Source organism: Leptosomus discolor, chromosome 6 (genome assembly GCF_034619465.1).
Source record: "Leptosomus discolor isolate bLepDis1 chromosome 6, bLepDis1.hap2, whole genome shotgun sequence".
Classification (NCBI taxonomy): Eukaryota; Metazoa; Chordata; class Aves; order Leptosomiformes; family Leptosomidae; genus Leptosomus; species Leptosomus discolor.
The window spans coordinates 66,968,159-66,985,557 of NC_141396.1; the positions used below are offsets into that span (position 1 = coordinate 66,968,159).

General features: G+C 47.2%; 1 protein-coding gene across 1 annotated transcript in view; it reads right to left on the reverse strand.

Moving 5' to 3' along the window:
* The window catches only part of SMARCC1 (SWI/SNF related BAF chromatin remodeling complex subunit C1), an 84,890-nt gene that overhangs the window by 29,057 nt on the left and 38,434 nt on the right, over positions 1-17,399 (reverse strand). Inside the window, exons 17-21 of the mRNA XM_086466319.1 lie at positions 17,220-17,373; positions 16,805-16,918; positions 14,497-14,556; positions 9,242-9,500; positions 8,483-8,644 (exon numbers count right to left, since the gene is read on the reverse strand). Coding sequence (XP_086322445.1) covers positions 8,483-8,644; positions 9,242-9,500; positions 14,497-14,556; positions 16,805-16,918; positions 17,220-17,373 — 749 coding nt within the window. The remainder of the gene's footprint in view (positions 1-8,482; positions 8,645-9,241; positions 9,501-14,496; positions 14,557-16,804; positions 16,919-17,219; positions 17,374-17,399) is intronic.

Consider the following 17,399-nt stretch of genomic DNA (forward strand, 5'->3'; position numbering starts at 1 on the left):
GGTGCTAAACACGGTATGAATCCCATTTGAGCACAACAGCTGGCTGGTGGTTAGATATAAAGCAAGAAAAGCCCATCAATTACCAGACAAAAGCTCTGAGTTTCCCCTGCATCTAAAGTAGAGCCATCCAAGCGAGGGAGAAACAGAGCGGAGGCTGAGTGAACACACCTCCTGACAACGGTCGGAGGACAGCCTGCTCAACTCCCAGCTTTTTAAAAAGCACGCTTTCCAAGGTGCTCTGAAAGAACAGAGCTGGGTCACACCTTCAGTGCTAAAGCTGAAGAAGACAATAGCATTGGGGGAGCTCTCACTTCTTCCCGGGGACTTCAGGTGTTGCTGACAGATGTTGTAAGATGTGCAGGGCTCTCCAAAAAACCACCAGTTGGTGGGCAACAGCCATTTCCTGGACTTCTCCAGGAGGTGGAGCCTCAGCTTTACACCAGGACCTGAATCTTCAGAGGAATCGCACGAGACAGCCTCTGCCAAGATGGGCTCCAAGCCAAGGCTCCCATACTGGAGTCATGAAGTACTTCCTTACGGAAGAAGAGAAGCGTGCCAAGCATGTGCTCAGGAGGAGACCTCTAAGGAGAGCAGAGGCACCTACACCACTGCAGCCTCCAGTCTGGTCATCAAAAATCTCCATCTAGAGTCTGACCAAAGAAGCCTTCCTCTCCTCAGAGGTCAAAACAGAAGGGTACAAATCATCTGGGAAACACTCGTAAGAAGTGTTTCCAGATCGTACGAGCTACTTGGACACTTGGCAGTTCTCTCACCGCCATGGATGTGTGGGTCTGGACAGCACCCGCTGCCTCTTACCCTTTTGTGTTTGGAACCAAACCCAAGTTTGCCAGACACCCATAAAAACCTGACCAGCACCTTCGGAGTGCCCTACCACCAGGCGTGAAAAAACCTTGGCTCCAGTACACAACCGCGTGCTTCCCACGATTGCTCGTTTTGTTTGTCTTCCCGGCTGGCTCGACTGAGCTCTCCAAGCCTGTAACCTCTTGTCCACTGTCTGCTTGGCATTCACACAGCTCTTACAGAGACAGCTGAAGCGCTCGGCCAAAACACAGCCAGGCGCCCCTGCGCAACAGATCGCTTTCTGAGTAGCAGCTGACCAGTTACCATCCCATCCGACCCCAGCATCTACAACAGAAGACCAGACAACAGCCTCACTGGTATACAAGCGAGACCAAAATGAGGAAGGAGAAAGAAATCAAAATAATGAAAAAAAAAGAAATCCCTGGTACCATGTGCTGGATGCGTGCCCCTCGTAAGAGAAGCGAGTGTTTAACAGCAGTTAGTGTGTTCTTGTGCTGCCCTTGCCGTTCGCTGCTAGCCCTTGATTCATTCTTCAAGTTACTCCTTTACAAAGCACTAATTGAAAACGTTCCTACTAACGACTGCAGGCCTCAGACAAGAGGACAACAACAAGCACATTGATGGAGAATACCACGAAGGTGTCCGAGTACTGTGCTACTACCTCCCGATACTTCGCATACGGATCGTTCAAAAATCCAAGAAATCCCAATTTATTTCCAGCTCCCAGCTGCTCTGCAAGACTGGACAAGAGGGAAGTGTACTCCCTTGTCCAGGATCTTAGTTTCTGTTCTACAAGAGCAGAAACTCTAGCACAACTTGATGCACGGGGGCATTAAAGCAGGAGCTTGTTTAGATCACGGACTCCAACGCATGCTGCCATGCCGATACCAAACTGCTGGTGAAGAGCCCTGCCCTGCCTCCAAGCTTCTGAAGACATTAGCTGCCGTTGGGTGTTCAGTTTTGGCAATCCTCACTGTACCGGTAATTCCCGTGTGCTAACGCTGAGGAAAAGCAGATGTACAAAGTGTTCTGCTTTAATAGCAACAGTTCTGCAGAGTTTTGACAAAAGTCCCTTCCATATATAAGAAAAACATACTAAGATGTCTGATGGAAAGGTAATGGTTTTCCTCTTGGCTTATTTTAAGATGATAAACCTACTCATTTGAAGTATCTGCCACTGTAATTCCATTTAGGGAGACTGGGGACATACCTCCTCACAAGTGCTCTCTCAGAGTTAGGATGTAGTGACCTCATAACGTCACAGGGAAAATCTAGATTAGATTTCGTCAGACAACTATTTCGAGCCTAGAAGCGGAGCTCCAAACTGGGCTTAAAAGCGTCATCCCCCCTAGTAAATGAAAGAGAGTTCTACAAAGAAAGCTTTATTCTCTCCTCTAGCAAAAAAAGTGGAAACAAAGTGCAGAACACTCCCAGCACGCTTGGGCTGGTAGACGGGGAGATCAGGAGCTCAAACTATGAAAATACCGCACAGGAATACCCAAGTTTTCATTCTGGTGCGGCTTAGCCCAAACATCAAGAATTTCGAGATTCTTAGTACTGGGATACAGTGTAACTAAAAAAAAAAAAGTCTCTAATTTTGTATAAACAACCCAAAACTTAACCATGGGGGAAGCGGAGCAATTCTGAAGTTCTGCTCCCTACGAAACTCCAAGTCAGAGTGAAACAGGCCAGAAAAGCTCTAATCTGTGGACAATTTTAAGTCAAAATGTGGAGGCTTCTGTCTCTTAACAGCTCATGACATGATAATTTGTTCACTCTTCTGGAAGATGAGAACCTGGAGCTCAAGTTCTCCAGTCTAGAACCAGGCTGAGCACAGACCGAAGTCTCAGCATCCCAGAGCAGCCACGAGCATCTTGACCACCCGGCTACTGCCTCATCTGCTGAAGGCTTCTCGTCCAAAGGAGCTCCCACAGAAACCTGCAGCTTCACATTTACACTGAGGGAGGGGGGAAAAAAACTCCCTAGAAGGTTCCTGTCACACAATGGCACATTATTTGCTCAGGAATGCAAAACTTCCCAGGTGACAATATTCCTTGCTAGATTCTGAACCCCACCGAGAAAGCTGTAAGGCAACAGTCATGTCAGATGCCCCTACAAGCGCCATAAAGTCCTGTAAGACACACACGCTTTTCCGCTTTCCTCAGAAGGTCAGTTTGCTCTTGGGCCTCTTCAATAAGACTGAACTCCCTTTCCAGTCTAAACTCAGCTTTTGACTGTGGGGATTGTTTCCTGATGACAGCGCATTTCAAGGTTTCCCAGCTTAAGGTAAAGTTTTTCGGAAAAGCAGCGTCCAGCAGCGAGAGTCGGTGCCGCAGCTGAAGCCACGAGTGCAGGAGGAGTTGGTGTAGGTCACGACGTGCTGCGCACCAAGCATTAGCACAGATTCTAAGTGTTTGCTGTTAATGCTCTCAAAGTATTGGGGCAAGTCTGACTAAACATTCCTTTTTTATTTCATAGAATCACACGATGGGTTGGGCTGGAAGGGACCTTAAAGATCACCTCATCCAACCCCCTGCCATGGGCAGGGACACCTTCCACCGGAGCAGGTTGCTCCCAGCCCCGTCCAACCTGACCCCCAACACTTCCAACGATGGGGCATCCGCAGCTTCTCTGGGCAAATCCACACACCAATCCGCAGGCCACGGCAAGAGCTGTCAAGCGACCGCTGCTGCAGAAGTTCCACGGCAAACAGGACGTCCCAGAAAGACAAACTCCTTCCCACCCACCCACCCTCCAGAGAAAATCTTCTCGAAAGAGCACGCAGAGCACCTCCCAGGGAGGAAAACTGCCCTTGGACTCTCCCTTGTGTCGTAACACATTTGACAGAGACTTCCCAAAACAAAGCGTTCTTTTATATCACAGAGGGACACGTTCAGCTACAGAGAGTCAGGAGGTACCTACGTCTGACAGCAAGATTATTGAGAACATCCTGATTTAACTCAGGTTTTCTAGTCCTGGCTGTAATAACAAATGTTATTTTAAAATTAGGATGACAACTTTAGGCAGGTTGTAGTCAATGGTTTTTGAAAACTGTTTTCTCGAATTAGGTCCTGCGCCCTTATTCGCAGTGACAGGGCTATGCCTCCGCAGTTCCCACCGGCACAAGCCATTCTGCACTTGTGTACAGAGGGGACCGTGCTGAAAGAGTACATCTGCACGGGAAAAGAAAAATTAAAGCTATGGAATATTAGTTTGGGGCTTAAATAAGTTTATCTGGGTTGAAGCAGGTTTTCGCTCGTAAACTAAAGGCTATTGGAAGTACCTCAAAACAATTAAGAGTCCCGTCAAAATTATTCTCTAATCCAAACGTGAAAGGATCAGAAAAACCCCAAACGTTTCCGATTCCCTGTATGACTGAAATGACTCCTGCCTTTCAGCCGGATACAAACACAACCTTACTGGTTCTGTATGATCTAACGAGGTTAACGACAACGCGTAACTGGCAATGCAAACGGGAATTGATTAGCTGGAGATACATGTCCCCGTTACGAAAGGGGAAGACTGAACTTTAATGAGAAAGACCCTGTAATCCCTTTTACACGGCACCACTGATGGCCCTTTAACCCTCTCCAGCAGGTTTGGTATTATACCTCGGACGCCGCAGGGGAATCAAATTAATGGTATTTCTTAAATCAGCAAGAGGCAGATGGTTGTGACACCACAAGACATCCTTCAAGAGGGTGAAACCACTGGCAGACCAGGAAACGTCGCCTCTCCAAGCCCCTCTCCAGACCTGAAGCAGCGAGTACTTTCTGTCCCTGCGGAAGCCCGGTCTGTTTTGTGCATTATCTCCAAGAACACGGAGCCCTGTTTTGTAACACACAATGAACTTACAAGTGATGTCTGACAAAGCCCGGCAACTTCACAGGGAAGTTAAATTGACTTGAGGACAAGAAAAACTATAAAATACTTCCATGGCAAGAATTGATCACATTACCAGCAAACAGAGGCCTGCAGCACAAGCAGATGCACAACCTCCGCTCTCATCACAAGAGCAATAAGCAAAACCCCACATATAAAGGCAGAGAACGACTAAATGACTAGTGTGAGTTTCAGCTCAGGAAATAGTTTAAAGGTGCCCCCAAGACAGCCCAGTCTCCTTTGTTTTCACTAAGGCAACACTTACAACCTGTCAAAAGCCAGGCTTGAATATTAATAAATATTTAATTGAGAGGAAATATACTATAGCTATGGAAAAAATCCTGGGTCTGAATACAATAATTATGCTACTATTTAAACCCTAATTTGCATCTTCCAGTGAGTCAGGACTCCGCAGCCACCAGGGCTTCCTCACGCAGCTTGGAGGCGTGCAGCCCGATAACCAAGGGGGCTTCCACGGAGAAGGGTGGAGAGGTCACGGAGAGCTGCTGCAGCGTTCCTGCGAGCTGCAGGAGTCCCTCACGAGAGGATGGATGGGCTCAGTCCTCCGGCGGCGCAGAACCAGCTCACAGGCACCTGGATCCACGCGCAGTGGATGAGGCACTCGGAGTCTGCTCGTTTTAGCAACGCTTGCATTATTTCAGAGTTGAAGCACACCCTGGAGACCACGAGAGAAACCTTCCTGCCAAAAATGAAGCAAAATAACTTCTCCCATCTATGCATACTTGTGTGTAGTTTTCTAGTATGTGTATTTGAGAATGATACAAAATCATCCATAAAATGTTAAATTTAATCATCCATTTGTCACCTACAGTTGTAGCAGAGCCAGTAAATCAGATCACTGTTCCCTCAGTGCTCACTGTCACAGATGAGCTACAGCTCGAAGCATCCACACACTCGTGTCAGCAGAAATACTTTCAGTGAAATACTTGTTAGAACAAGACCTAAAACGCGCAAGTAACTGCTGCCAACACAGGCACTTCAGAGGCTGCCTCATGCCTCATTTGGTGCACATATAGGCAGTCAATGTAGTTAATCACCTTTGGAAAGCCGTTAAGAACGTGCACAACCTCACTGAAGACTTAATTGAAACTACTAAGCACGACCAGCGTACCCAGTCCTTCCCTCCTCTGGAGCTTAATGGCCAGCCTAGAGAGCCAGGAGCCCTTGTGTGCTCTCCCCAGCCCACTTCCACTAAAACAGATGTGGGGCATCTTCACCTACCCTACTCTGCAACCCACAGTGGGTACCTCTCGGAAAGCAAAAGCCAGTGTCTACCAAGCTTACCACAGCGTCTGAGCCACATGAATCTCCTCTTAACTCTACAGAAGCTTTACTGTGTCAATATAAAATGAACCATCACCAGCTTTTAGAGAAACGAACAATGGAGGCTTTTTAAGGAGATTCTTGGATATTAACATAAGCTCCTGCAGTCTGTTCCAGTCCTATCTTCCCCTTTCACACTGCATACAGTAATTCACCAATAATAAGGCTCTTAAAATTATTATGGAGCTGTGATACAATTTTATTTCTAAAATACAACCACCGATGAACTTTAATTACAGTATGGAACCCAAAGTAGGTAGTTTTGGTTCTCCACAGTGGCACTCCAACACAAACTTCAGGTCTAGCCAGGCAAAACCCCAGCCCCACCTCCGTTTCAGCAGCTGCACCCCACACCACCATCCTTGGACGTGTCAGACACACCTCTGCAAGTGCAAGCCATGGATTCCCCCGTGCCCGCCAGTGCAAAGCTGTTTTGGAGGTGGGAGGCACCACAGATTGTTGAGTGACCCAGTTCACTCTTGCTGAGCAGCTCCCCCAGGGAGAACCATCTGCTCTTGTCCTAATTTATTCCATTAGTCACAGCCCAATACAAATCGCATTAACTACAACAGGACAGTATTACTTGTAGGACTCACCACACAGCTCATTCAGAAATAATCGTGTTATGGTCATCTGCTCTCCAACTCCCCACATTCAATGACAAGCACTTCAAAATCTCCGATTTGCAACCTGAGTGCAAATTCTCCTGGAAAAAGGGCTAACCTACCGACCAGCCACGGAAAACTTCCACGGCCGGGCTGCGGGATTAGGAATTAAGACCCAAAGTAGCACACACGTTACAGAGCTCCTGGACAGACACAGTGACGCCTGTACGTGGAGAACATGGAAAAGGGAAACAGAGTCCCAGGTAGAAAACCTGAACTTAAGCTGAGCTTACTTTAAAGTAACTTATCAAATTAAAGTTAGTGCCAGATGGAATACCACCGAGATTTGTTTTATAGCAGACCTGAAAATGAACCCCAAGCCTTGCCCTTTCAACACAGCTTCGATGCGTGCGGTCAGTTTTGCGCCCGGAGCACTGCAGAGCAGGCAGAAGCAGGGATTCCAGACGCCAGCACCCCCTTTCAGCAGGTACTACACAGCTCCCCGAAGCACCAAGCCGCCTCACATCACGTCTGGCCCACTGTGTGTAGGACTGAAAAACGTGACAGAAGGATTGAGTGGTCTGTGAACTTCTTTTCTATTTAAAAAATATCTTCACAAGTTAAGTGGTACTTTTAAATCTCAAGTGTGGTTTTACAATGGATGGTAAGCACCATAAACAGCAGATGTGCACCTTCACCCGAACGACGAGCCGTTGACAACGGAGCAGCACTGGAACACCCAGGCCCCATCACACGATCTGGCACCCTGCTCGTGTCTCTAGACGGGGTGACAGCAGGTCAACTATGAGACGCAGCAGCACGGCCCAAATCAAACCTTCCAGTCCATCTAGATCACATTCTGTTCCGTTTTACCCAAAGCTACACATCACTAAGTTCACCAAAATTATTTGTGATAAGCTGAACACAGCAGCAGCCAAGAATGCTGGGGAGAAAAATGAAGATCTACTGACAAGCTGGTGATCTGTACCGAGCCGCAGAGATGAAAGCCCCTGGGGAAGCCGGCAGGCTCGCGGCACACGGGGCGTGCCTGCTCCTCTTACTGCGGCAGGAGAACCAAAATGGAGTCACGCAGGAAGGGTTACACGAAGTGGTTTCGCTTTAGAGGGAATCGCCACAGGAGATGCTTTTACTCCCTAGAGTAATGAATAAACAATTTGCACCTATCAAGGCTTCAGATAAGAGACTGAACACCAGAGTATCTGCTGAACACCACAGAAAAGAGCTCAGCCGAAACAGAGCTCTAAACCACAGTGCAAGGCACAACCGCCAGAGCCAAGAACTGGGGCATCCTCATGTCCCAGTCCACCATTTAACAAAAAGGTCCTCTTCTGCCACCACCACGGCCAGCAGTACCGGACTTACCCGGAAACTGATTACCAAAAGGCGTGATATAACAGCCTGTACCAGATTCAGCTGCAGCACAAAGCCAGTAAAACTCCGCTGGCGTTACCGTAACCCCAGTGCTAGAAGGGCAGCACCCTCCGACTCCTGCGACACCCACAGAACGAGCATGAAGCGTGCTGCTCTGGTACTTCTGCTCACCGAATTCTGTGCATCCCCAGCAATGGCGTTTCCATGCAGTGAGAGCAGGAAAACAGATTTCTAAAACTCAAGCTCGTCTTAAATTCATTAATTCAGTGCCAAGAGTTATTAATCCTGCAGCAAGCAGAAGTGGAATGACCCGTCACTCTCCTTACCCGCGATTTCCATCTCCTATTGGAGGTGAACTTACGGTTTATTATGAGTCAGAAGAAAATGCCTAAGGAATCTCAACTGCAGAGGTTTCTGCATTTTGAAGGACAGCCTACCGATCTTCTCCGGCTCGTCTGGACCTGTTCCGGCAATGCAGCTGCTCTCCAGGCCGTACGTCGGATCCACCTTCCCAGAGGCTCTTGCTGCTTCCTGGACTTTCTTTACATGAGCCTCCACAAGCTCCAGCGGTACCTCCTCTCTGACTCGAGAAAACTCCTCTGTTGAAAAATCACACAGAAAACGTTATACTGTGAGGGTTTTAGGGCAAATTAAAAGTTATGATTTATGTGCAGGTAACTCTCATGACAAGGTGAATTCTCAAATATGCAAGTTCCTTCTTTTCACACGATGTAGTTAATTTTCTCTCTCAAACGTTGTAGTAAAGTCTCTTCTCAATTATACATAAAATTGTCTTTTATGTGCAAAAATACAGAAAAGAGTGAAAGGACCTATTTCATCAAGTTTCTTCGGGGCCACAACCGTGGCAGATAATGTCACACAGTGCATTTACCCACAGCTAAACTAAAGGACAGAGGCCACAGCGACACCAACTACTAGGTGGTGCTGGCAAACACCACCAGGAGTCAAGGCGCACAGGAGGGGAACGCAAGCCACCTTTAGACAGCCAGCGGCCTTTAAGAGCTACTCCAACTTGCCTGTAAATTGGCAGCTTCAGTAACAACAGGGCACAAAACTGGGTAAATTTGTTTTTACAACTTATTAAGGATCTCTACAACCAGTCGATTTAACAGCAGGCTGACAGAGAGCAAAGTCGTAGAGACCAGGTGAAAGACATTCTCGGGGCAAACCCATACCTAACGCAGCCTTCGCCGCGGCTGATGCCACCCGGGGGTCCACCACCGACGCCAGAAAAGCAACGGTGCTCATCACCGGGTTGCCGGACTGGCTGAACGGCACGGGCTGGTAAGCCAGCGGGCCCAGGGACGCGTCCGAGTTCTCCAAATAGGGGTCTTCGATCGGGAGCCTCAGAAAATGCAGAATGCACTCGTCCTGGGTCCGGCTCCCGACGTGCTCCGAGACTTTGTTCCAGTCATCTTTGTACATCTCCAGAGCCTGCAAAAGACCCAAACCGTTGTATCGACGTTGACTACCCTGGGGAAAACAAACCTACTTTATGCAAAAAGATTTTCAACGCTAATTATTTTGGTGACGGAAATCGGCATCAGACAGCTATTTAAAATCGTATTTTTTTCCTAGTAGCAAAATTATTCTGCATAAGAAATGTGAACATCTCACTGGGACATCAGCTAAATTTAAGCTGCAGGGATCATCACAGGAGTTTTATGCTGTTACTGTACCAAAAAGAATTGTCAGAAGATTTGAGATTTACTCTTAATATTTGCATAGTTAGTGTTTCCCCATTTTGCTTTCTCGTGAAAAGCTTTACGGGGAAATAAGTTTGCTTATCCTACCAAGGCTCACCAATTCTCTTAATTCCCATAACTACTCCCCCTGCGGGCACTCGTGTGTCTCATTTACATCCTAACACACTAAGGGGCAGGAACAGGATTTATTTCACACATATATACTAGCTACAATGGTGAAGTCCAGTTTTTAGATTCAACGGATGTTATGAAAATGAAAGGGCATCACCAACATACCAGGGGAAAATATATTCTATCTCGTGAAGGCAGAAGAGACCAGTTCTCCAGCAGCTGTTAACCAGCCCGATTTTTGTTATGCATTCGGGTTAACAAATCATCATCATGTAGATAAGCCACGTGATAAAGCAAAATCTTCCAGATTAAATCAAAGACTTTGTAATTCAGAATTTCAGTCCCTTTTTAGAGTTACATAAGGAAAGTCTTAACAAAACAACTTACAACCAACGAGCTACTGAAGTCCCTGCACTGGTTTCCGAAAAACTAACAAATCAGCACTGTTAAAAAGCCTGGCAGAATCTCATCCCTTAACAAGCAGTTTTCTTCCTGTAAACTGTTTCAGTTATTTAAGCATTTGGATTCCATAAAATAAGCACTGAAGTATCCTGAACCGTTAACTTTCACATTACTGAGATGATTCACAGCCCAGTCACCTGGAAGAACCAAAAAGCCATTTGAGATCCAGGCAAAATACGTTAAAACTTAACAATGAAAATGGGATCTAGAGCTCACAGGCCGCCAGCAGTCTTCTGAGAAGATCTGCCACCCGAGGCCTGAGCAGGGTGGCAACACCTTTCTGTTCCAGCCGCAGATCCCATTTCCAATTTTAAGTTCAACGTACCTGGCCGAGAAGTCAAGCTGGTTTTTTTACCTACCCTGTACTGGCCCTACAACAGCCATAACGGCTCCTGCACGGCTTCACAGCGAGAGAGCGGGTGTTTCAGCCCCAACCCAGGGAGGGGAAGGACAGGGTTTGAAGCAGGTGAGGATCCCTGTGACACGTCCCCACCGACGTGCTGGCCGTCAGGACAACACAGAAATCACCCTCCTCCTCAACTACCTGCTCATGACAACCGAGTTCCCCCACTGAGCAGTACGTCCATTTAAGCGTGGATGTTAACAAACGAAGTTAACGGCTTTCCAAGACTGGAAAGCTTTCCCACGAGGCTGGGAACTACCAGAAATCTCAGCCTTCAGGGTAACAGGCGAGACTGACTTGACTTTCCACATGCACAACTCTTCATAGCAGAAAGGCAGACTTTGGAGCAAATGGGCTGCTCAGCTGGATTCGACCTCAGACACCACGAGGAGGATCCATCCAGCACGACGGAGGAGTGCACACAAGTACACGCAGTCAACAGGCTGGATGTCTCCGCAGAGCTCCTGCAGAGTCACTAGTGACAAGGAGATGACAGCAACCGAGCCAGCAGCCTCATGTGATAAGAGTTCCCCAGCCTGGGAAAGGACATTTCCACAAAACAAGTTACGCTGCACACGGAGCTTGTGCATTCAGAAGACATTTGCCTGCAGGACTATACGTAAACCAGTCACCTTCATCAACACAAAAGTATTTTTGAAAAAAATCCAGGAGTATCCGAACATACTGTTTTCTTCACGGCAGTTCTGGAGGAAAAGTGTTGTAGTGGCTTTGCAGCTACAGCATAAGCTCTGGGAATCCTTCAAAGACAAAGCAGTCTACCTGGACAGGACCCTCGGCCATGTCAGGGATGCTGAAGGTCAGCTGGGGAAAAATGCAAACCGAGCAGGACGTTGCAGGCTGTGGAAGCAGACTAACTGAAAGGACAGATGAGCTAAATCCAAGCGCCAGAGATCCAGCAGGCACTGAACAAATTAAGAGAAAACAGACCAAGTTGCCTGCAGCGGGTGGAGCTTTTTAGCCCCCTGATCTGAAACAGATTCAAGCTGAAGCTTTAAGTTTCTCTCCCAGAATAGGTCTCACTGCTTAAACTGGGTGGGGAGGAGGGGAACAAACCCCCAGTATATCTTCAAAAGGCCACTGGTTCCCTGCTCCTTCCCACCCCGGGTGTAAGATCAGCCGGGCAAGTCCCAGATTAGAGGAGCGCTGTGCTCCAGCAGAGCTCAGCTGGCTGTCAAGAACAACACAGCAACTGTGGAAGACCAGGAGCGAGACAACAGGACGGGTCGTGAAAGCTCAACGGAAAGAACGACTTGGTTTGGGGCTGAACCACGGACAGACCACATGGGGCTGGTCCATACCACAGGAATCACCGGTCCCTACCTGCTCGTGAAGGGTTCTCCTGACCCCCGCCTGATCTTGCCCAAGTGTTTAAAGAAATGAGAAACTGCCAGTTCACTAGGTCATACTCACAGGGAAATATTTCTTCCACGTTCAACCTTCATTTTACTTTCCCTAATTTCATCTCTGTGCTGCAAGTTATGTGTCAGCGTCTATCCATTTTTAATCACGCTGGCAAATTAGATCAGCTCTGCTTTTCAGGGCCATGCAGGGTTTTTTCACTCATTCTCCTTCATTGCTCGTTATTTTTCTGCTAGACGAACTGGCTCTCACAATAGTTGTCCTTACTATAAATAGCTGAAAGTGCACTTAACTATGCAAGAATAGTGCTCCGTGGAGACAGGGAGCAGCAGTGTGGCAGGGAAGATGATTCTGGGAGGGAAACAGTATTTCCTCCCCCCAATTTATTCAGTCAGCAGGCAGAAGGACAATAATTATTTTACATAAGATTTATTCTTTGGAACTTCACTGCACATCTATCTGCCCAAAGCTACCCCGAGGATTTAATTGGACTGAGCTGGCTTGTTATAGCTGAATTACTTATGCTTGAACCGATATACTCTTTACTGATTTATTCATAGGTTAAATCCACAAAGAATGAAGAACAAAAACATTATTAATTTAAACTCACATTAAACAGAATTGTAATCTCAAGACTTAGGGGTTTTTTGGTTTTTTAAACAAAGAAGAATGTGTCATCTGGATCATTCCATTAGGCTACTACTTGCTATGTATGACCATAAGACACAAGCATTCAAAAGAATGGATTTTAAATAACAATACTAGTAAGTGAAGCAGCCAGCATACCAAGATATTAGTGCTGCTTCTCCATACAAGAATGCCATGAAAGACACATTCGCTGTTTTCACCCCACAAGCAAAATTTTTCCACGGGCCACTAGAAAAGCATCAGCTAAACAGTGCACATCAACCTAACATTAACAAAAATATCTGGTTTGGCTCTCTGAGGAACACACTTCCGTATGGGTGAAGGCTGAACCGAAGCACGCGGCTGATGAGGCACTTGGGCGAGCTCAGAAAAGCCGCCACCCACAGAAGCCGAGTATTGTTCAGCACCGCCAAGCGCTGTCAAGATCCATTGTCCATGCTTCTCCTTATGAAATTAACTTTTCAATGGGTTTACTGACACATGGAAAGACAAAAAAGCCAGAACAATCACGCGATTGCAGCCTGGTTTAAGCTCCCTCCAAGTAAAAACAAACACAATCGCCCTCGCCCAGACTGGAATTCTTATACCAGAACCCTGAATTACATGAAGGGGAAAAAAAATCAGCCACCCAACCCTTACATCAAGAAGATGTTCCTGCCAAAGCAAGCAGGTAGACGATGATTTCTTTATAGGAATTGGCAGCACATTAATTATTTCAGGCCACCGAGCTGCTTCTGACGAAGTGCTATGGAAAACAACGCTGCCCTGGCGTGAGCGAGAAAGACCAGAACCACCTCTGCAGCGCGCCTCACGTGACGGCTTTCATCCCAGAGTGGAACTCCACGAGACCTGACAATCACCATGTGGTTCAGGAGCATCAGATTAAGCAATCTGAGGACAAAGAGCAGATTCTATGTGCCAGCAGTCCTCTGACCTCCTTTTTACAGTACCAATGTGATTTGAGTCATCTCATATGTATTTCTTGTAGACTTCCAGAAAAAGCTTAAAGAATACATCGAGTGCAGCTATGTGGCAAAAGGAAGGAGTAGATGTGTGGGATTAAAAAGCTGCCAAATAAAGAGCTTCCCTTCTCAGTAGCAGGAGACAGGAAGCAGGCTCATCTGTTTCTTAACTGTTTCAACTCCAAACATCAGTGGTTTCCCTTACCATGCTATGGCACAGCCAGGAACCTTTAAATGCATCAGAATTTCAAAACATTCATCTTAGTGGCAGGCAAACCGCTACCTGAAGGGCATTTATTCGACACTGTTAGTAACTCCTGTTAAGGAAGAGACCTCTCTGCGCTGCAAGATCTGTTCCTGAGTTTATGCAAACATTCTTAAACACCTAATTCCTGGTTTGCAGACACAAGTCAGGGAGAACTGAAACTTAAAGTACACAAAGCCCCTGGGTTTAGTACTAACATTCTCGTAGCCATGACGGTCAAAATAGAGAGACGCGGTTTGAAGGGAGAGCTGTAACCCTTACCCAAGGGACAGAAAGGCAGCCTTGCACACAGACACTCAACCGCCCCCCTCCTCCAGCTACAGCAGGCGGGTCTGAAAAGACGGCTCCCCTCTACAGACGCTCCTCTGCCACCCCAGTTCTGTGCAGGCATGCAGCTGTCATCTCGCTCCACCACACAAAATTGTGGTTGGTTTTTAAACATTGTAATATCCTGCGTGTTTTGGTTTCCTGGCTCCCACCTCCACGAACTTACTTCTAATAGCAGCAATGTCTCTTGTTCCGTCCATTCTCTTCCAGCACTTGCACCTTTACTCTACAAAAGACAGAAAAAACCAAGTGAAATACAGGTGTCTTTGCACAGCACTTTTCAACAGAAAACTTCAGGAAGGGAAGGGGAAGAGTTCGTGATTTAATCCCCTCAAACACGTCCTTTTCACAACCCTGCCATGACAGCTAACCCAGCCCCGGCTATCCCGTACAGGGCTCAGTTCACGTGATTTACTTCCGTAGCTCAGGCACGCAGGCGAGTACACTCCTGCGGAGCCGAGGGTTACAGATCCCACCTTCCCAACATGTCTAGAAGAACCTGCAACTCCTCTTTTGTTCCAAGCCAAAGTGATTTGGTACCCTCTCCTCCTGGCTCCCACCTACCTTCGCTTGCCCATACAGCAAACAGAAACGAGGATCTTCCTAAATAATACAAACCCCTGGGAGTGCTGACGGCGTTCCGGTCAGCTTGACTTTGCCCAGTACAATTAAGCCAAGAACAGAGCAGTTTCCACAAGGCATCCTACAGTTCACACCGAAGGGCAGCAGCAGCCACAACACCAGAGTACCCAACCCCTCAGCAGCGCCCCACAGCCCAAGGAGGCTGCTGTCCCTTGAGGAGATGGTATCGCTCGGTTCAGGCACACCCGGGATTCTCTCAGCAGAACGAGGTTTATGTCAGCTTAACCTCAGCCCCCACCACACCTCTGCTTCCAAGGCAGACAGGCTGGACTGTGTAAGGTGCATGCTGGCCCAAAAAGAGCTCATCTATCTAAAAGCTCATCAGTAACTTGGTAAAAAAAATAAATCTTGGTAAAAAAGTGAGATGAGCTATCTGAAAAGACAAGAGTAATTACAGCAAGATAATCTGCATAGTTAGCAGTCACGTGCTCCAAGGGTTGCTGCTCCCAAATCTATACCTCACGGTTAACTCCTGGGATTTTCTAAAAGTTAAAACTCTCTTGGTGAAAACCTCCCCTTCCGTGATTACAGACGGCCTAATCCATTACATGTCAAATAAAGACAAAAGCAGCTTGTCACCTGCTTGTGAAAGAACATTATCTAGATTGGATGTCTCTGTGCGAGACCACAGCAAGAGGAAAAGGGTAATTCGGGTCAGTAAATCTATCCCACCTCAAGGTGCATTTCAACTAGGTCATCAACCCAAACAGAATGTTAATCAAAGTGAGTTATCCAGCAGCTTCTCAAACTCGTCACTTCTCAAACCCGCTGGTATGAACAGCCCAAAAAGCAACTGCCACACACGCAGAAAAACCCCCAGGACATCAACTTCTGCAAACCAACCTGCCCAAGTGCATTGGTGTAGATGGTTGTAAAGAGAACCACAGCCTAGAACCAGCAAAAGGTTTATGAATTTGATGAATATTTATACCTGTCTACACTAAGTGAAAAAGTCGCTCCACAAAATGTGATAAGGAATCAGGCTTTATAAATAAATTGTGATCTCCAGAACTACTGTGGTTTTGATTTTCTGGGCGTTTTTAAATAGTTTTCTCTTAGGCGGCAAATATTGTAGAAATAACAGTGTATAAATACTATAAATATTTATCTCTGAGGTTTAAATGGCGATCTCTTAGGACAACGAACACTGTACTTACAGAAACCAATTACAGAGAATTAGCCTGATGTCAGCCCAGGAGAGGCACTAATCCGCAGAGCGCTGCAGACCGCCCGGCTGACGGCTGTGCTGAAGCAGTAACCCGGAATTCCTGCAGTACCTCCGAGCGCTGCCAGGCACACACACGGGTATCGGGCAGCAGGAGACAGGCAAGAGGTTACGGAATTACTGACATCGCTGCAAGGGGGTCTCAAAACTTTAACTACCCAACACAACACATTGCAACGTGCTAAAACATCCCCTGTGGGGTTTGGGACACCTTTTGTAATGAAGCAACGTTCTGTTCTCCCTGTCTGGAACCCCCTGCTCAGATTTGGCAAACAGGACGAAGACCCTGCAGAGCGATCTCGGTTTCTGTAGGGAATTACTAGATAGGTTGTCAGTTCTGAACCAGTCAGGCAAAATACGCAGGAACAGGACAAGAGTTCAGCGTCTGACGACTGACTAGCTCGGGACAGGTACTGGTCTTTACTTCTACAGAAGCAGACACCCAGCACAACCATGTGCCTTGGTGTCCTACACCGTGATGGAAGAAACCTAAAACAGGAATGTAAGAGTAACACAAGTCATCTCAATGTCATCTGGCAGAGGACACTTGAGGAAGGAAGCTTAATGGAAGGCGCAGAGGAAAAAAAAAAAATCCCAACACACTTGCCTTTGCTAAAGTCTTTTTTGAGTAAATGTCTGTGCGGAGTCCAAAGTTCTGCAGATCAGTAGGCTTCTCTTTGTTTTTCTCAGGAAAACTCAGCATCTGCTGAGCAGCCGGAACCTGTGAACAAACGTTACAAGGGAAAGGTGAGAGGGGGCAGGAACTGGAAGTTATCTGAGGTTTTCAGACCAACGTTAAACACAACACAGACTGAACAAAGCTGAACCTGTATCTACAGAGATGACTTTACAGAGCACCAGTACTAGCAGGCTCGTTCTGGAGACTCTACCTGAAACTCAACCTACGCGGAGAAAACAACGGAACATTTCATCCAACTGGGCACAAGTCACTCTCCTGAAGTGCTGAAGGACACTGGCTGGAGCGGAGGGAAACGCACGCCAGGGCGACCCGCGGGGCTCACCTGCGGAGTGCGGATATGGAGCGGCATAAGTCCCGAGGGCGTATCGGCCAGCACGTTGAAGTGAGGAGTCGGGGGAGGGCCCATGGCCATGGGACGGCTTTCTGGATCCACCTGGTAGTTAATGAGACCCCACTGCTCCAGAAAAGCATGTACTCTGTGAAAGGACGTGACAAATCAAAG